This window comes from Squalius cephalus (genome assembly GCF_949319135.1).
Source record: "Squalius cephalus genome assembly, chromosome: 7".
NCBI lineage: Eukaryota > Metazoa > Chordata > Actinopteri > Cypriniformes > Leuciscidae > Squalius > Squalius cephalus.
The window spans coordinates 12,877,030-12,899,268 of record NC_137128.1 but is presented as its reverse complement, the minus strand read 5'-3'; the positions used below and the strand labels follow the sequence as shown (position 1 = coordinate 12,899,268).

General features: G+C 37.2%; 1 protein-coding gene across 2 annotated transcripts in view; it reads right to left on the bottom strand.

Annotated features, from left to right (window-relative positions):
* The window catches only part of wnt9a (wingless-type MMTV integration site family, member 9A), a 65,760-nt gene that overhangs the window by 15,744 nt on the left and 27,777 nt on the right, over positions 1-22,239 (bottom strand). For both annotated transcript variants that reach the window (XM_079875254.1, XM_079875255.1), the window contains 2 exons: positions 6,552-6,811; positions 3,497-3,759 (listed from right to left, as the gene is read on the bottom strand). In XM_079875254.1, the coding sequence (XP_079731380.1) occupies positions 3,497-3,759; positions 6,552-6,811 (523 nt within the window). The remainder of the gene's footprint in view (positions 1-3,496; positions 3,760-6,551; positions 6,812-22,239) is intronic.

Below are 22,239 nucleotides of genomic sequence, written 5' to 3'. Positions count from 1 at the left end.
TTCGGTCAAAGTCCATAGTAATCGATTGTCGAGTTCACGCGCATTTGGTTTAGTACCTATGATCATGCGCGTGAACTCGACAATCGATTACTATGGACCGAAAACAGGATGTAAATACAGGTATGTGCGCTGGCTGAATAAACATCATTTTTATTCATATCTTTCACATCTACTGCAGTCAGATTGACCCGCGTTCACTCCGAAGTAATCACTCACATGACCTGTGCACTTGTAATGACACATCAAGGATGTTAAGAGGCTAAAAGCAGGTTTAAAACTTGCCCCATTGAAGTCAACTGGGTGCAAATTTTAAAAAGAGGATAACACGGTGTAGGCAACACCGATTTTTGTCGTTGTTCTCTGTATTGACAGCACTCCAAATGTACAAAAAATGAGCTCAATGTTAAAATTGACCGGAGTTCTCCTTTAACCCCAAAATGCCACTATTTTTCTTTGTGTTATTTTTTATATTTTTAAATGACTGTAGTGGCTCATACCAACATTGTATTAACAAAAACTAGTTTGGGACTGCTATTTAATAGCTTTAACATAGGCCTAATGTTTATTTATTAGTACTAGTCTTTACTATTAGTCATATTCTTACAATTCATGTTAAGTAAAGGGGAAAAGTATATATATATATATATATATATATATAGGCAAATTATAACGTTTACACAAAATTTGTTTATATATATTCAATGTAAACTTTGATAATCATAATTAATAAATCGCAAATAACAATTCGAAGGGAATAATCGGCAATTATGATTTTTGTCATAATCGTGCAGCCCTAAGGTGAAGAAACCTGTTTATTATTTATTCATTTGATTTTGCAACTGTTCACTGAAATAGCTGGTTTCAATAAAACTACTTTTAACATGTCATATTTGGCTTTGGCTTTGACTGAACATTTGCTCTCACTTTGCGGAAAAAATATCGGGATATATATCGTATATTGATATTCAGCCTAAATATATCGGGATATGACTTTTGGTCCATATCGCCCAGCCCTACTCACAAGTCACGAGAAAAAAAATATATATCTCAGAAAGTGCACTATCGCGCTGCGCTGGACTTCCCGTATTACCTAGGATCTAATCCTGTTAACATAAAATAAGCCTGCTCCCAAGCAGGTTTAAGCTTGCGCACCTGTTGCTATGACAGCAAGTCCAGGATGAACGTCGAAAGAACCAAACAATCCAAGATCATGCCAAATCGCCAACAATCAAATCCAGCTAACTGAGTTAGCGACGTACGAAGAACGGGCCCCTGGTCTTGATCACATGTAGTTGTGTTTGCTAATGCCTGTTTGCCTGTTTTTGAGTACATAACTGAGAACTTTATTCATCTGTCTTCATCTGTCTGTCTGCAAACACCTCGTGACAATGTCTATTTCACAATGTTAAATATTAGCATAATGCCCACCCAAAGGCATACGTAAAGAAAGAAGACGAGGCTTCAGTGAATTGTAGTGTTGCTACCATGTCGTGGAGACGTGTTTTGATGCAAAAGCAAACACCTTTGACTGGCCTTGCAAAAATGGATGAACTTACAAATCCATGGTTAAGATTTGTTTAGGCTATAACGCCTGTTCCTTATCAATATAACCCAAAAGTTACGGAGCTGCAGCGCGTTGTCTCCCAGCTACCTGAACTTTGGAGTGTACAATGTCGGCTATATACACCTAAATAAATCAGAAATATACACTTCAGTAAAAAAAAATTTAAACAGTATTTTATGTTGTCACTTGAGGACATACAATTTTTACTGTGAAGAATACAAATGAAACCGTTATAACATCATATCTGAAAGGTAAGAGAGTTTCAAAATAAAAACTTACCACTGTGAAATGTTCTGCTCAAGTCATGCTTGCAAATTTGGTTTTGATCAGTCTGCTTCTATACTATTATTAACTGTGTTTACAGAGGCTTTAGAAGCCTTGGAAGCGGAAGTTCACGATTATGGTAAGGGGCGTTACATTTCCAACACACGCTTGAGATTTTTAATCTTTAATCAGGATTTATTCAAACACGACATGAAATATAACCCATGTACTTTCTTCTCTTATGTGAATATATCTGTTCGTAACAAGAAGTTATCGTGTTCACATCTGTCAACTGTCATCTGACAACCAGAGTTCCAATCAGGAGATGAACTTACAAAAAGAAGAAAGTACACAGATACTTTTTTAAATCTTGATTTCTCACAACTTTTGTGCTTTTTCTGGGTGAATCGGAGTGAAATAGAATCTTGCGAACGAATTTCAGTTTGTTTTTTTACCAAACCCTATCATATTCCCCCAGAACACTTGTAATATCTGACACGTGTAGCAATTTATTCTGTGATACTTTTGCATTTAAAAAATATATATTTGATGCTGATGAGCACGAGCGGGACATTTCTTTTTTATTATTATTATTTCTTCCTTGGTGGTCCAAAAAAGAAAGAAAAGCATACTGCAGGGTGAGTAAATGATGACCTATTTTTCATTTTAGAGTGAACTGTCCCTTAAATTTCATGTTATGCAGAGAGCATTACCAACCACAATGTTTGATCCCTTCAACATTTCTGTAAGAAAGTGAACCTTACGATAAGCATAAAAAGGCGCTGTCTGGACAGTTTCTCTTGAACCAGTGGTAGACTTGTTCAACAAAAACTGCAAATCCACCACAAAGAAAGGAGAGGAAAATGTGTAACGTCAGCTTTAAAATGCAGGTGATGCCGAGGCTAGCACATTCCAAGTTTGTTCTCCATATGGGATTTGACCCCAAACCCCTTACACCTCCTTACATGTGCAGATGGACCAAAAATGCAGTGTTGTAAATCTCTTATCGCAGACAAAATGGCCCGAGGATGACTACTTCAGATGGACGAGCAAAGAGTCCTGAGCCTCTGCTGAGCGGTGCTGTAATTTATATTCATTCTAAAACTAAAACTAACAATATGAGACAATATGTTGGTGCCAGACCTGTAGTTTACTTTGGCTCTCTGTTATGGGTCTTTTTCTGTACCTTCTTTTTTTGTTTTTACTCTTACAATGTTACCTCGGCTCTTTCTCTTACCAAAAACAATGGAAGACTTGGACACACTTAGTGCTCTTTAGACTGAAAGGGAAACCAAACCTTGATTAAAGGGCATTTATAATAAATTACTGAATTAAAAAGTAAATTTAAGTGATTTAAAATGTTTTTTTTACAGACTATTTAATTGACCTTAAAGAATGTGTGAAGCTTTTAATTTAACCACAACAAAGAAAGAACGCTAAGTGATACAATCAACTATTTTACAGTTTATTGTGTGCAGATAACTCCAAGTTTCTCATGCATGTTTCTTTCACACAACATTTCTCACATTATTTATGATTCCCCGTTTTAAAGACAGTTTTGCTTGTGACGTTCAGGATCAGTACACCTGATCCAAAAAAAAATCACCCCAATAAACATAAACATACAAACCAGACAAATACGTTTTAATATATATCTTAGCAGCCTACCTTCATTCCTACATTGCTGTTGTGCATGTCTATCCGGGCGCGGAGGTCCTTGTTGGACCTCTTACCCAAGAAGTCTTTGACAAATTTGTTGCTGTACTTGAGGTTGTCTCCACAGCCACCCCACTGCCAAGCCTTGCGGTTCTCCAGGTCAGGAGCCTCATCACAGGTGCAGCGCTCCATGCGGCCAGCGCTGCAGGCTTTGGCCATGGCGTGGGTCAGGCCTGCTGAAGAGATGGCATAGAGGAATGCCGTCTCTTTGAAGCCTGTAAGGAACATGGGGATTATGAGGCAGCCAACAGTTCATTACTGACCTTCAATCCTGTGATTTTTTGTCCTGTGATTTTATGTTGAATTTCACCCACAGGGAATGCTAGTAACAGCACCAACCTCACCTTGCTCTTACTTTTGTTCAGCAAGGACGCATTAAATTAATCTAAAATGACAGTAAAGACAATTATGATGTTACAAATGATTTCTATTTCAAATAAATGTTTTTCTTTAAACTTTCTGTATTGTGGGTACCTAGTGGTTGTACTAAAATAATTAAAATAACTGTACTGGTGGTGCCAAAAGATATTTTGCTTCAGAAGGCCTTTATTAACCCCCCGGAGCCGTTTGGACTTTATGTCGGATGGATGCACTATTTGAGCTTCAATCTTTTGGTTGCAATCCACTGCCAATTCATCTCAGTAAAAAATTCACAGTAAAAAAATCTCAATATAAATTATATTGTTTCTTTTTTTGCATGGGCTTTTTTGAGTTTTAATCAACCAAAAGTTGAGATAACTTTTTTAAATTTTGTCAATTTAAATACATTGGAAAAGTCAACTGGATAAACACGGTTAAATTAAAGTTTCCCATTATGTTTTTTTTGTGGATATTACCTTTCATGTAAAAGATCTGCAAAGTTTCAAAGATCGAAATGCACAATAAATGGAGTTATTGTTTGTCAAAAGAAAAAAAAATACCCAAAATAAAAAGGTTGCTGCTCATAAGTCATTCTGAATAGACACATAACCAACATATATTTAGAAAGCCAACCCTTGAGAGTTTATAGTTCAAGACTCAAAATTAACCAGACTGTTATTAATATTGAGATATATAAGCTCAAACATAAAAACAAAAGCAACAAATATTAAGAATATATTTATTAAATGTATAAAAATATTATGTGAATTTAGGATAGCAACTTATAACCACAACTAAAGTGTAGCCACAACTGTGGTCATGCTTCATTTCAAATCTGAGTATGTTATCTCTAAAATTATGCATTTTATGAAGCCTATTGTGAGACCATGTCAGGGGAGGATTTCAGAGAATTTTTTTTAGAAGGCTACAAGTTTCTCATCAAATAGTTTATTGCCCTATAAAACGCCAATTTACAGTCTCTGACTCATGTCTGGCAGGAGAACTGACCCATTAGTGTTCTTTTCATTTAAATCGTCCAATCTCACACCTTTGCCGGCATGAAACTTAATCTTCAGTATTCTTTTATCCTTATTCTTTTGTTTGAATTCAGCCATTACAGCCTTTCTTCTGGCATAATGCTTGGCCATCGATAGCTATGTAAATCGTGAATACATGATTAATCCTTAAGTCTTGTTAGAAAACAAACAATACACAACTATTATTGGAACTTTTAAATGCGAATTATTTTTATAAAATGATTGTATGGAACTGAAAGCTCCTGCAGCAGGTGCATTAGCACAACAGGTAGCCTCAAGCTACATGACACAATTTAATTTATTAATATTACACTTTTCTTTAAAGCTCACTTTTAAACACCATCGAGTATTTGTTTCATATTCCGGTCACGGTTTAAAATTGTTTCAAGTATTAAAAAGATTTTGAAATATGTTATATTTAGCATTTTAGATGAAGCTATGGGCTATCATTACCTATGCATTCTGTAAACATTCTTTATTCATATGAAAAACCCAAATCGCACGAAAATCACCCACAAAACACAAATACTTCGTATCGTGCATTTATTAGTTACTTGTTTCAGGTGAAGAGATGTCACTTTCGCTTTGTTATCATGGATGTGCAGAATCAGGAAGTGTAAACATACGCGTCATGCATAAGAGGTCACGTTGAATCACGTGAAGATGATTGACAGCTGGTACAGCGAATAATAAAGATTTGAGGTCAAGTATGACGCAAATCAGGAAGAGGAGAAACACATCTCGCTCTGTGCGCTGTTTGAGCTCTAAAGATCGCATAATTGAGTGGAAAATGAATACATTTTTTATTCTGTATGATCAAAATATTTTACCAACATGTGATAATTAATCATTTTTCTCCAAATATGCGCAGTATTGGACTAATAACCCTGGCGGATGCTGTTTATTATATGTATTTGACCACAAATAAACCGGAGAAGACGAGAATGAATGTTTTGTGAGTGATAATTTCTATTCAAAATAACGATCGTTACAGATTAATTATTTTGCACTCCTGTCATAAATTAAGAAATTAATGTCACTGCAAACCACTTAAATCATAAACAGTGGTCAAATATCGAAGCTGGAGTCTTAAACCTTCCTTATGATGCTGAGTTTGTCCAGATCAAGTAAGAGTGTGATGTTTTAAAGAGTAATGAATATTGAACAACGTTAAGTTGGGATCACCAGTGGCCCTATGACGGGCAAGGGGTTAAATGCCCGAAACAAGTTGTCAGAAATTCCAGTAGGTTTGTAACAAATTGCATAATGCCAGCCTATGGTCTCCATTGGCTGCCCATAAACAGAATCTACTTTGACCCACTCTCAAACACTGTAGTTGTAGCTGAGGCCTGGAAGAGTTTGGTTTGTATTGTCGACATGAAGAGAAGATGCTGTTTTCTTGTGCTGCAAATGTAAATCCACTTTGCATGCATTTGTACTAAGGAAGCCTCCAGAGCTAAAATTCCGATATGGTAATAATAATGGATGTTTCATAGACCAATCACAACAGACTGGGCCATCAGAGCAGAGTAGGCTCTCGGAAAGGGGGGGGGGGGGGGGGTTTATAGAGACCACCAAAAAAGTAATTGTATAGATCGCATACTACTAACCTCTCTTTAAAATGTGAGCCCTGTAGCGGCCCTCCAAGGTGCAGTTCCATCTCTCAAAGCGGAATTGGTACTGGCACTCTAAGGCACTCATGCTAATGGCCTCCATGAGAGTTTCAGCCACTCCAGGGTCCCGTCTGCACATTCTGCGCTGTTTTTTCTCCAGTTTGAGTCGATCACACAGCTTGTAGTGTGCCTTGCCCGCCCTTTCATCTGGCTGTGAGGTCAGTGGCAGAATGGACAGGGGTTCATTACCTGTCAGCCTACAAGAGAGATCAATGAGACAAATATCATCACTGTTACTGGGAATTGTTAAAAGGCAATAATTTGTTGGTATGATGGCATATATATGAATGTCAGAAGGGATGTGTCAGCCAGTAGCCTTTACCATTTAGAAAAGGTTGTGTCCCAAACAAAGACAAATTTATTTAATATATAGACAGTTGTGAGGTACAGTTTACAGTTACTGTGATATATGATACCGTTATTGTGATATAAATACACTCTACACATTGAGCCAAGCTGTTTGTCTGGCCAATGCAAGTTCAAATCTTATTCAGATTATTTCCTGATCCTATTTTGCTCTGTTTTATTAAATTTCCTTCCTTTCCGACGGTGGTTCTGAAGAAAGACTTCAGGACTCTGATCAATACGGTACACAGCACATCGCCTGAAACAACGATCATTGTGTCAGGACCGCTTCCTACGTACCGACTAGGACATGAAAAGTTTAGTAGATTATTCGCGCTAAATGAATGGTTAATGTCATGGTGCAATGAGCAGAAACTGCTCTTTGTAAATAATTGGAATCTGTTTTGGGAGCGTCCTAGGCTTTTCTGTGCTGATGGCTTACACCCAAGCAGATTCGGAGCGGATCTTCTGTCGGATAACATCTCCAAAATGTTAAATACCTTTTCACTAGTAACCAAAAGTCCAAATTACAGTCTCTGCTGCACCAATTTAACTGATATAAATACTAGTGTAGAACATTGCATAGAAACTGTGTCTATTCCTCGTTTAGTGAGATCAAATAATAAATCTACTGCAGGATCTAGGAAAAATCTAATTGTTATTAAAACAGAAAATGTTGCTATTAGTAAACAAAAACAATTTCTAAAGCTAGGTCTTCTAAACATTAGATCACTCACACCTAAGGCAGTTATTGTAAATGAAATAGTCACAGATAATAGCTTCGATGTACTTTGCCTTACTGAAACCTGGCTTAAACCAAATGATTATTTCGGTCTAAATGAGTCTACTATATCAGGATACTCCTATAAGCATGAGCCCCGTCTGATTGGTCGTGGCGGCGGTGTTGCAACAATCTATAGAGATATTCTCAATGTTACTCAGAAAACGGGTTATAAGTTTATTTCGTTTGAAGTACTTGTACTAAATGTTACGCTCTTAGATGTTAGAAAAACATCCCTATTATCTCTAGCCTTGGCTACCGTATATAGACCGCCTGGGCCTTACGCTGATTTCCTAAAAGAGTTTGCAGATTTTCTCTCAGACCTATTAGTCAATGTCGATAAAGCATTAATTGTTGGAGATTTTAACATACACGTAGATAATCCAAATGATGCGTTAGGGGCTGTGTTTACAGATTTATTAAACTCCTTTGGGGTCAAGCAAAACGTTACCGGACCAACTCATCGTTTTAATCATACACTCGATTTAATTATATCACATGGAACCGATCCAACCGATATAGACATCATTCCACAAAGTGATGATGTCACTGACCATTACATGGTAACTTGCATATTACGTACTGCTGTAATATGTCATGCTGCGCCGCGTTATCGATCAGGCAGAACAATCCTTCCATCCACCATAGATAATTTTTCAAATAGCTTATTTGATCTGTCTCAGCTGATCAGTGAACCCAAACAAATAGATGAACTAGAGGAATTAACTAGCACTATGAGCACCATTCTCTCTGGAAAATTGGATATTGTTGCACCCATTAGATTAAAAAAGGTCAGAGAGAAAAGTAAAGCACCCTGGTACAACAATACTACGCATGTTCTAAAGAGAGAAACCCGTAATTTAGAGCGTAAATGGAAACAAACTAATTTAGAGGTCTTTAGAATCACATGGAAAGACAGTATGTCACGTTATAAAAAGGCCCTAAAATCGGCCAAGGCTGAGCACCTCCGCAAACTAATAGAAAACAACCAAAACAATCCTAGGTTTTTATTTAACACCGTGGCTAGACTAACAAATAAACAGATGTCACCTGAACAAAGTATTCCGTTACAGTTTAGTAGCAATGATTTCATGAAGTTCTTCACTGAGAAAATAGAAAACATCAGAACCACAATTGTAAACGTTCCGTCCTCAATCGCGCCTTATAATTCAGCCTCAACTATCACCCCACAAGAACAATTACAGTGCTTTACAACTATAGAACAAAAAGAGTTAAATAAACTTATTACTTCATCTAAAACAACAACATGTTTATTAGATCCTATACCCACTAAACTACTGAAAGAAGTGTTACCTGTAGTGGAAGAGCCTCTCCTCAATATTATTAACTCATCTTTATCTTTAGGTCATGTTCCAAGAACATTTAAATTGGCAGTTATAAAACCACTCATTAAGAAACCACAATTAGATCATAATAACCTAGCAAATTATAGACCCATTTCAAATCTTCCTTTTATGTCTAAAATACTAGAAAAAGTTGTATCCGCCCAACTGGGCACTTTCTTGCAAGAAAATGACATCTATGAAAAGTTTCAGTCTGGATTCAGACCGCATCATAGCACTGAAACTGCGCTTGTTAAAATCACAAATGATTTACTATTAGCTTCTGACCAAGGCTGTATCTCAATACTAGTTTTACTTGATCTTAGTGCTGCGTTCGATACTATAGATCACACAATACTCTTAGATCGACTACAAAATTATACTGGTGTTCAAGGACAAGCATTAAGCTGGTTCAGATCATACTTATCTGACCGCTACCATTTTGTCTGTTTAAATGGAGAAAAATCGATCATAACTCCAGTAAACTATGGAGTGCCGCAGGGATCTGTGTTAGGCCCTCTGTTATTCTCAATATATATGCTGCCACTTGGAAATATTATAATGAAACATGGAATTAGTTTCCATTGTTATGCTGATGACACTCAAATCTATATTTCATAACGGCCAGATGAAAACGCTAAATTATCCAAATTGACAGAGTGTGTTAAAGATATAAAAGATTGGATGACGCGCAATTTTCTTTTACTAAATCCAGACAAGACAGAGGTACTAATCATCGGTTCAAAAAACCGCCCACAAAACCTCACACTACAACTTTAACATAGTAGGATGTCCTGTTACTTTATCCTCTACAGTAAAAGACCTGGGTGTTATACTAGACTGCAGCCTGTCTTTTGAAAATCATATTTCATATATTACAAGAACAGCCTTTTTCCACCTTAGAAACATTGCTAAGCTACGTAACATGCAATCAGTTTCTGATGCAGAAAAGTTAGTTCATGCATTCATGACATCGAGACTAGATTACTGTAATGCTTTATTAGCCGGTTGTCCTGCATCCTTAACCCCCTGAGGTCGGCAATCGCGCCGGCGCGATAGGCTCGTTTTTTTCCTTATCAGTGCAAAAAAAAATCAAAATACTAATATTAATTTTTATTTTATATGCTTGTGTTATACATCAATCGATCCTGTTAAGTGTGTATTATTTTTGTGTATACTCACAATAAAAACAAAGTGTTGTGCTTTTCGCCAAATAAAGAAAAATAAACGTGATGCGAGGTCTGCCTTCTCTCTGTCAGTTAAGTCCATTCTGAAACGCGTCCGAAAATGAACTAACTCAGCGAATACTCAGTCAAACAGGCATACAGACGCACAGGCATGAAGCTTGAATTCTCTTCTTTTAAATGAAGTAATTTATATAAAAAACAAATATTCTCATCTTGTGAAATCTGTATTAAAAGAGGGCAATTCCAGTCGAGCTCATAAGAGCTCATTCAAATGTAATGTGACCACGCTCCGGAGAGCGCGCGCTATTCAAACGCAAATTCTGAGAACCATTTCAGACCTGTGAAACGCCCACATCAGCTGTAAACACAGCGCACATTTGGGTACAGTTTTTACTGTAGAATATACTGCCACATCAAATAAGCTTTTGTTTAGCAATTTCTGCTCATATGTTCTATATACATATATATATATATATATATATATTACTATTTTTGTCAAAAATAAAGTCATAAACTAAGATGTTAGATGTTCCAATGTTGGCTATATTCAAACTAATGAATACATATGATAAAATGTAGGCCTATAATCATTTTTTTTTACAAAGAAAGAGTACACTTGAAATATTGTTGTAATTGTAACCTTTTTAATAAAATAGCAAAACATATTTACAAGATAGATGTAAGCAAAATCTTAAATGGTCAATATAAGTCTTCTTCTAAATATATCTTTTGTCCTTGCATTCATTCTTGGCTCAGTCAGTGTCACACCTGAATGAATGGCTCATTATACAGAGTCATTACGCATAATGGGTGGGGCATTGTATTCTCAGGTGTAAACTACTCCTCCTTCATGCCCCCCTCGCATATTGGCTTTCCAAGCAAAACCTGTTTTACTCAATTTAAATCAATGTATTGTTTTACGTGAACGATAAAGCAAGACTATTTTCACATAATTTTGAAGCCAGAACTCGAAGCGACAACATCCATTAGTCAAAAGTCTTGTGGACACATATTTAGTATGAGTTTTGTGGTCTTATTTCAGCAACTTTCATTTTTATTTTTTTCAATAACCACGCATAAACATTATTCTCTTAAAAATACAAACATGTCAAGTCAAGTCAAGTCATCTTCATTTATATAGCGCTTTTAACAATGTAGATTGTTTCAAAGCAGCTTTACAGAGATAAACGTATAATTTAAGGTTTTGGCTTTATAGCGGTTCTTTAATAAAGTTATTTTACAGCTAAAGTTAGTTTTGTTTGATTCGCTTCCGTCGCAACGATCATTTGTTATTAAATTAGGGGCCGCCAAGAAGACACCATTCTCTCTACACAAACTTTAAACGCGATCCTGTGATAAACGCTGATGGCGTTCACATGCGCATCTACATACACATCTACATACATGTTGCTCGCATATTATGGTAGCCCTGTTTGTGCTATATAGAGTGAATTTACACCTTTGCCATTATCATGTTTATAAATAACTGAAAAAAGCACAAATGTCAGGGCATGTCAAAACATCCCAAGGGCCCCAAAAACACCTTAGACCCCATAGGGTTAATAAACAAGCTACAGTTAGTCCAAAATGCCGCCGCTAGAGTTCTTACTAGATCAAGAAAATATGATCATATAACACCAATTTTATCATCACTACATTGGTTACCTATAAAGTTCCGTATTAATTACAAGGTATTGCTACTGACTTATAAAGCCCTAAACGGCTTAGCTCCAGTCTATTTAACGGACCTTCTATCGCCCTATAATCCATCGCGCTCTTTAAGATCACTAAATTCGAGGCTTTTGGTCATACCTAGGATATCTAGGTCCACCAAAGGAGGGAGAGCATTTTCACATTTAGCTCCAAAACTCTGGAATAGTCTTCCAGATACTGTTCGTTGCTCAGACTCGCTCTCCCAGTTTAAAACTAGATTAAAGGCGCATCTCTTCAGCCGGGCATACATATAATACTTTTAATCTTACAGTTAAATCCGACCTCTAGTTCATAGACGCCAGAGGAGAACTGGCCCCCGACTGAGCCTGGGTTCTCCCAAGGTTTTTTTTTTGACCTGATGGAGTTTTTTCGGTTCCTTGCCACTGTTGCCTTTGGCTTGCTCAGTTGGGGATATTTAATTTAATTAATCAATCAACAATACTACTGATCAGCATTACCAAACGTGGACTTTTCCACTAGAAACAAACATTGATGTATTATTTTAATTTAATAATTTTAATTTAATACTGTGAAGCTGCTTTGATACAATCTGTATTGTGAAAAGCGCTATATAAATAAACTTGACTTGACTTGACTTGACTTCCTTCTTTTTTTGTAATTTCTCTGAAATTGCAGCTGTTCTTAAAGAGACCATATGTAGAATTCATAAACCCTATTTATTAGCGACACCGGTGGCCGTTAAGTGAACTGCAGCCAGCAACTTATTGCTCGTGATCGCACTCATGCACACACTCCATAGTGACTCGAGCTAGCCTTGGATGACCAAATCAGTCACATAATGTACAAGACTGAACGTGATTCAAGGCCCCGATATACTCGCTGCTCAGTTCTTGTTCTCGTTCTTCGCTTAGAATTAAAAAGAAGTTGGATATACCTTTGCAGCGATGTACTGTTAACGAACATCTTGACATCGTCTATGCTGCTGAGAGTGACGTTTAGATGAATACTGTATGTAAATATGTGCCATAAGCTTTCCTCTCGGTAACAAAATAAACGCACAACAAAAATGACAGTGGTGAGAAAACAGCAGTTAAGAAAGCATCTGATCATAGCGATTTACTTCCTGCACAAACCTACGTAGATTTGTAACAAATTTGCATAATGCCAGCCTATGGTCTCCATTGGCTGCCCACAAACAGAATCTACTTTGACCCACTCTCAGACACTGTAGTTGTAGCTGAGGCCTGGAAGAGTTTGGTTTGTTGACATGACGAGAAGATTCTGTTTTCATGTGCTGCAAAAGCAAATCCATAGTGACTATATAAACAATATACATGCATATGTGTGTATTTATATATACAAAATAATTATACACAGTACACACACATATATTATGTAAACACAAACTTTATTTTTTATATTCGCGATTAATCGTTACACAGCCCTATTTGAGAGTATAGTTTGAATTAATCAATTTTCTTTGCATGCAACATTGACATTACAGTGCAGCTCTTTCGGCATGATCCTGAACATTGTAAAATCAATTTCATGTGTCACTGAACAGAAGAGCGAGCATAAACATGACATTCTTTTGATTTTCCCGGCAAAAATATCCCGTGCCATCATAGGAATATTCTGACATATAGCCCCTCTAATAAAGTACTGGCAGTTCAAACTTTGATGAGCTGATAAAGCTGCACAGGTTGACCAGTAGTTTATTAGTTTATAGTGGCCCCCTTTCGAGATAAAACTGATTTGAGTGGAATAACGTACAGTACTTGGGTCCAATACTGACAATAGTTGGACCCCTATGTTTGTATGTGTATGAATGGAAGTAAAAGGAGCTTAAAGTGTGACTGTGGTACTTAAATGTGATACTATCAGTCCAGACAAATAAGAACTACTTTAGAGTTCCTGCTACATAACTGAATGAATGAAAGGACAAGCCCGGCTTCACCTCCAGGAAGAAAAAATGAAGGAGGGGTGCTTTGGGCACTTTTTTATGTGCGTCCTTGTCAGCTCAAAAGCATGAATGAATTCTGATGTGGTTAATGTTCTCAAATGTCTAATGCCCTATGGAAAACACAATTCTAGTTCAAAAGTTAATGTTTGTATGAACCTACACTGGGCTTCACTTTATCTACTGTCCAGCTCTGTGCATTTAGCAGCGGTTCTCAACTCTAGACGTGGGGAGCCACAGCACTGCACATTTTCTATGTTTCCTTTGGACCCTATCATACACCTGGTGCAATGCAGCGCCAGGCGCAAGTGTTTTTTGGTAGTATCAGCCCGACACATTTATCATTTTCACATCCTGCGCCATGTTGTTTAAATAGCAAATGCATTTGCGTCCATAGGCGTGCTGGTCTGAAAACCAGGTGTGTTCAGGCATATTGTTGGCGCTTTGCTATTTTGAGGCAACTGAAACCAATTGACCAACAAAAACCTGGTCTAAAGTCAATGGCGCAATATTATTTTTTTTGTTATTTAAAGAGCGCGTTAGTAATGTGTGCCTATAGGCGGGTCCACAACCTGCGTACACTCTGCTTATCACACACAGGGACGTGCAGCAGCACACAGATATGCCAAATATTGAAAATAAAAGGATTAAAATTTAATAAGATTATTATTGTGTACATAAAGAGATGGTGGAATCCGGCTTGTCCTGAGATGGTCTGCTTGCACGCTTTAACCTCGCGCACGAGCAGATCCGTTTGCTCTCAGGAGAAATGTTCAGTCTGCTTGCAAATTCCGCCATGTAAATAGTGAATCCCTCATGGCGCGAGCGCATCTGGCTTTTAAAAGGAATGGGAAATTACACTCTGATTGGTCTTTTTGCATGTTACACCCAAAACACACCCATTACTCATTAAAGGAGTAGTTCACTTTAAAATAAGAATTAGCCCATGATTTATTCACCCTGAAGCCATCCTAGGTGTATATGACATTCTTCTTTCAGACGAATACAATCGGAGTTATATTAAAAAATGTCCTGGCTCTTCCAAGCTTGATAATGGCAGTGGATGGCAACCAACAGATTGAAGCTCAAAAAAGTGCATCCATCTATCATAAACGAACTCCAAACAGCTCCTGTGGGTTAATAAAGGCCTTCTGAAGCAAAGCGATGAGTTTGTGTAAGAAAAATATTCATATTTAACATGTTACAAAGAAAAATTCTAGCTTCCGGCCAAACACAGTCTACTTACGCCTAAAGCGCAACTTGCGACATCAGAAGTAGCATAGTGCATCATGGCGTAGCGTAAATATCAGCAGTATGTCGCATTACTCGCATAAGTTGCGCATTACACGTAAAGGGATAGTTCATCCAAAAATTAATTTTTTTTTACTCACCTTGAAGCCATCCTAGGTGTATAGTCCAGGCGTTTTAAGCCAAAATGGGGGTCAACCGTGAACAAATTGCAACAGAATCAAACTCAACTGATTTTTTATTCTCAATATGTCGTGAGTAAGGAAAAAAAGCCCCGAAGAATCCCATTAGGGGAAAGTTTCGAAAAACACCCAAATATAGCCTATTCATCTGCCTATTCATTCTTTTTCTTACGTGAATAGGGTAAAAATTTTAACCTTTAGATATCACCTTGAAAATTTCCGAGTTGATTACTTACAGTACATCAAGACAAACAAAAAATGTATTACAAGTTTTTTTTAAATTGTTTGTTAACATGGACAAACAGTGCATAATCTAATTACGTATGTGCTAATTTGCATAAATAACACACCAGGTCTAAACATTGGGTATAGCCAGGCGAAAATGTCTTGTTGAATCTTGTTGACATATAACAGTAAAATACTTAATGTTAAGGTCTGAATGGAGCCCATTTAGGCTACCCATGAACATTAATACATAGAGGCAGGAAGAAGTACTTTAAACCAGCCTTTATTAATTATTATTGCAGAGATGGGGGTTGGGGCTGGGTCCGTGGGAGTGTTTCTGGGGGTTCACTTTTTATTTTGCCTACCTTTTGTCTTCTGCATTCTCCTTACCATTGTCTCCAGTTCTTCCCTCAGACTCGTCCCCCAGAAACAGTCCCACGGACCCAGCCCCAAAATCCATAAAAAACCCCTAAAAAAAATTTGTTTCTAGCCCATATGGTTCAAAAGTTATTAGCATAAACATGAGTGCAACTTTGGACAGTTGGTGGCGCTAGAGGGATTGGTTTTAAGACACCAAATTTGCTGTGGTGACAGATTGGACTGTCCTCTATCTGTGTGCCAAATTTCATAACTTTCCCGCAAGCGGTTCTATGGGCTGCCATAGACACCCAGTCGGAAGAAACGGAAGAATAATAATAAGAAAGGGAACAGATACAATAGGTGACTACGCACCTTCGGTGCTTGGCCCCTAATAATGATGCTAAGACCACTAATAATCACAGAAATATCAGCAACCAAATTACTAGTAATGAACCCCACATACAGTATACTTTTACAGTTATGGTTGCTCGGTACATTTCAGCAAATGTTGCATGATTTAGACATGGTGTAGGCAGCATGTGATGGGGCAGTCCCTCTTTTGTCAGTTTATTTTAGAGCATGCAAGCATAAAAACACACTTGCTGGGTCTGCCGCATAGCTGGCTTAAATCTAACCAGCATTCTGCGGTTTGTGACGAGAAGAGCTGAGAGTTACTTTCATAACACATTTAAGGGACAAGACTGTCAGCTAATGACCATATTGGTCACACCAATTGACAGCATTGGCAGAGCAGTAGCTCATTATGTGTAATTTCTGGGTTCCTTTTACACATTCACTGAGAGGCAAAGGAATAAATGGATTTACAAAACTCACGGACACAGGTTTTAAAACACATATGTTATTACAGTGAAGATTATAGCTTTAAATCTGCCACTTTTGTCTTCTAATATAGGTGCTGTCTATTATTAACTACAACCTATGGGTTGACCAGAAAACATACATCAACAGAGCTTCAGATGTTGACATTAATGACAGCACTGGAGGTTTATAGAAACATTCTGCTCTGATCATTTTGATACACTTTTGCTGAGGAAAGCCATGTCAAGACACCAAGTTTTTGGCACTAGATACTGACCCTTGTCATGCAGCTACATTTCCAAATGTTCATGCAATATATCCTGAGCATGAAAAAGAGCTGCCTCATAAGGAAATCATGACACATAAAAAACCCCAGATGTTTATTCAGTTGCTCAAAGGTGACTTCATGCAAAAATATAAGGGGGTCCACTTGTGTTTTTATTCAGTTCAAACCTTCAGGCTTGTTGTGAGATCTGGTTGACAAAATGGGGGACTTCTGGGGGAAACAAAAAATTACTTCAGCTACTTTTCCCATGAATTATTTAAGCAAATGTGCTGGGTGCTCAGCAATGACCACAAAGTTCTTGATCGCTTCATGAATGAGCTTTAACACTATGTAGTCACATACCATCTGGCGATGTTACCTTAACATTTTAAAGAGTAGACTTAAATGCTGATTTTGAGGTCAATGCCAAAATGCTGTCTTTATTTGTCATCTCTTGAAAAAAGCATAGGTTCGGGTTGTTTGAATAATTTGCTGTCAAGAAACCGAAACTGCATAATCCAATTAGGACATTAGACACTGTGGCTTGACTGTGATCCTGTAATATTCTGGCTCACTCCCTCAACATTCCAACATACTAAAGTTCTCTGGGAATGGCAAAAAGGAATGTTCAATTCCCAAGCAAAGTGTATATTTCCATTATACCTACATCCTGGTTCCGCTTCTGTAAAATACTTGCAATTTCTTCTACAAGTTTTAGATACAACTCAGTAGTGACTGCAGACTGCAAGTTAATAAGCTAACAAGTGCAATGAAGCTGAAGAGAAGTTGACAAAAAAAAAAAAAAAAAAAAAAAATATGATGAAAATTGTTATGAGTGCCAAACATACATAGTCTGCAGGTTTCATTCCAAGTACTAAAGGGAAATTCTGAAGACATAACACAGATTTAAACAGGTGGCTGCAAATGTTTGTGAGACATTTCTCTCGGGAGCCCTGACAAGCCATGATTTCAGCATGTTTAAATGAACACAAACACAATCTTTGTGAACTGAAGCTAAGTGTAACGAATCTGTTTACTGCAGCAATTTGACATCTATTGACAAGTCATGGAACAGAAACTAGGCAAGCAAAGACTTGCAAACACATATTAACAACACCCACATCCATTGCTTATTTTATAATGACATGTTTATCTCTCTCCAACACAGCCAAATTTAACGATACAAGTAAACTTCGTTAATTAGTAGGCTAAATTTGACGAACTAAAAAATATCAAATGTATGCATTTGATAAAAACTTCACACACTCACAAGTGACCATTGTTTTATTATTATCAAATATCAAAGACACAACAATTGGCTGTTTCTAAGGGAAGAACCAGAATTTTTTTTTTTTTTTTTTTTTTTTTTTTTCAAAATTACAAAACCTTTAAAGTGTTATATTCTGGCCTAAAGCGATATGAAATTACTACTTCTTTTTTTTTAAAGGTTCAATCGTGTACTAAGGTTTTCAGAGTCCCAACTCAAAATTGACAATGTACCCTTCAGTCATTTAAAAAAGGATTAAGAATTCATTATCAGCCAATAACATACAGACCAGAGACATGTAAGGCTGTAAGATTCAACAGAGAACAAACTGACAGATCTCACAGAAACAAAACAGTAATTTCATGTTGGGCCTCTGAGAAGTCTTTGAGACAAGCCTCTATCTGAAACACAAAAGCTACTATGGAACTGGAGAGCTGCCAGAGACACTGAGCTCCTCTAATCCCTGGGCTACTGGTGATGGCTTACAGCCCAGTATTTTTAGCCTTTTACCCAGAGTGCTGGAGGGCAAACCTGGATGTGTGAGAATGGAGAGCAGTCAAGTATTCAGCTTTTGAAAGATGAAGTCACCTCAGCTATGTGTGAGCTTTTATTTGGGCTCTTTTTCCAAAACTGTATAGATTTGACAGCCTTACTGCTCAGGTTGTCTACAGTGTCAACAGAGACAAGCAATAAATCTTACATTGAAGTTTTATCCCTGGAAATACCTTATCATTTGACTTCTTCAAGGAATAGATCACCTAAAAATTAAACTTGTCATGTCATTATTTACCCAACCTCATGTAATTCCAAAACCATGTCCTGTTGTTTCCATAGAACACAAAATATTGAATTTATGAAGAATATTCTTACATCTTCTCACAGCTCTTTTCCATTTAGTTCATTGTCACAATAAGATGTTATTCCTGGTCCCCTCTGCTCCAGCTCTGAAATCTATATAATATATATTTATATATTAATAATTATACAATATAATTATATTGTTTCAATAAAACATTTCAAATAAGGAATACAATCTGACAAAAATGGTAATAAATAAAACAATAAATTATATTTTTACAGACTTTAATACAGCTTATCTGCATTAGACGTGCCAATATACTGCAATATGATATATCACGATAATGAACATGCACGGTTTTGTTATCATGAGCACTTCAAAATATTGTGATAATTATTGTATTACGAACTATTCAGATTTTTAGAATGCATTTTGAGAAAACTTTTCCATCAACCGGTTAAAATGCACAACACCGCTGTATGCTGCATCAAAGAGTCATCCACACTCTGATGTAAACTACACCAACACGGATGAGAAGCATGGCGGAAGAGTGAAGGAGTCGCGCTGAACAAAAATGCACATTCACTCTCTGACAGCAGATGGCGCTACTGAATAGCAGAAATGCAGCTTTTACCTCAGTAACTCCCATAAACAAAGCAGCTACTTTCTGTTTCTGAACAGTATTAAATGTTTTAAACGGCCAAACAGATTTTTGTAATCAGTCGTGTTCATCACCAAATGCATGAATTGTGACAAACTCAGTCAGGTTTTTTTCTTATGAGATTTTCAGGAGTCCACTTGAGTAGACAGTATGTGTTTTTGGTTTTAACTGAAGAGATCACACTCCCTCCGGTCTACCCAGAGTACGTCAATTTACCCTCATTAGCTGATAATTATGCTTATGTTCAAAATGGACACATTTCTACTGTACTGTAGCTCTCCTCTCTGAGAAAACCTCTGACTGAAATCTACATTGATCTATTGATGTTTTCAGACTGTGTAAAAAAACTAGTGATCCGGTGTTTTCAATCTCATCTGAAATGAACAGTGTTGGGAGTAACGCATTACAAGCCAATAACTGACAGATCTGAAGCGCTTCAGCCAATAAAAGACAGATCTGAGGCGCTTCAGCCAATAACAGACAGATCTGAAGCGCTTCAGCCAATAAATGACAGGTCTGACTCGGGTGCAAAACCAATCAAAACTTCCAGTTCGGCTGGGGGGTGGGGCGTTCAATCCGTGCCGCGGTGACATTCAATCACTGGTGCTTGCGTTTTGAATCAGTATCGCTATTCACAAACGTTTCAATGTTTTAGTGAATGTAAGTGAGCTATGCTCATATTCTGATTTAAAATTTTAATTATGGCAACTCCTGAAATGGGTCATCCCACTGATAATACCAGAGCACTGAGCAGTTGAAGTAAATAGAAAACTCGGCTCATAACAAGGACGCAGTTATAGCAAGGATAAAGCAGGAACAATGTAAGTGTCTAAAATTCATGCACACAGTTCATTTGAATGGCAAAGCTTGCCCTCTATAACAATACTGTTAAACTAAATGTACAAATTAAGCTAACTGTGTACAAAGCTGAAATAACTTCAACTTTAGACTTTAGCAACAACAGTGAAATAAGATGCATGATTTGTCTGTCAATGAAATGCACGTAAAAGTGTAAGTTAGTTTGTTACTATAGCAACAGTGGGCTCCCAGCACATTTTTGGTAGAATGAAAAAAAAGAGCATTTAATTTAACATATCAATCTGAGTAATGCATTAAAAGTAATGTACATTACGTAATCACATTGCTTATTTGATGTAACTGCAAATTACATTCTATTATCAAGTCACCTTCATTTATACAGCGCTTTTAACAATATAGATTGTTTCAAAGCAACTTTACAGTGATAATAGGAAATTACAGTAACAGAGATTGTTTTGGCTTTACAGCAGCTCTAGAATAAAGTTATTGTCCAGCTAAAGTTAGTTTTGATTGATTGATTAACTTCCGTTGCAAAGATCACTAACTTAAAGTTACTAACTTAGGGTCCGCTAACACAACACCGTTCTAACAGAAAACACTCAACTCAAGGTGCAAGCCTTGAAATGTTTTGAAAAAAAGGTTATCTCTGCGCAAACCTCAAAAATGCCAAACCCAAGAAAACGCAGATGCCGCGCAAATGCGCATCATGTGTCCAGTCCAAAGGTATGCGCGTTTGAATATATATGTGCACAGGCGTGTAGTCCTTCTTTACAAACCAACCTTCAACAAACTACTTGTCTGGCCTTAAATATAATTATTTATCGCTTCCGCGTAGCCACGTGAACCGGAATTATCCCGACAACGTTTTATCTGTACAGAGGTAAAGGGAGAGGCCTTCACAGGGGAGAGACTAGTTGACACTTCAGGACTGCATTGTCATCGTGTCCAGGCGCAGTTCCTTCATCAGATCTGGATACGGCCTGCATCCGGCGGACTGCGGTAAACCTCAGGATAAACAGAGAGACTAATATTCTTAGACGTAGACACCATTCTTCTTATGATGTAACGAGTACATCAGGATTTATGGGAAGTGTTCCCGGTTCCGGCTGACCTAATCTATGCAGCCTAACATTGAATTATAAAAGTCTATAATGTGTTATGTGTATGCTAGGTCAAAGAGTGTTTTTAGTCTAGCTTTGAACTGACAGAGTGAGTCTGCTTCCCGGACAATGTTAGGAAGACTGTTCCAAAGTTTTGGTGCTAAATACGAGAAGGATCTACCGCCAGCAGTCAATTTTGATATTCTAGGTATAATCAACTGGCCGGAATTTTGAGATCGCAATAGACGTGAAGGACTCTAATGCGTTAAGAGCTCGCTCAAGTACTGCGGAGCTAAACCATTTAGTGCTTTGTAAGTAATCAGCAATATTTTAAGTCAAGTCAAGTCAACTTTATTTATATAGTGCTTTTCACAATACAGATTGTATCAAAGCAGCTTCACAGTATTAAATAAAATAGTACATCAGTGTTTATTTCTAGTGTAAAACGTCCACGTTTGGTAATGCTGATCAATAGTATTGTTGATTGATTAATTAAATTAAGTATCCCCAACTGAGCAAGCCAAAGGCAACAGTGGCAAGGAACCGAAAAACTCCATCAGGTGACCTAATGGAGAAAAAAAAAACTTGGG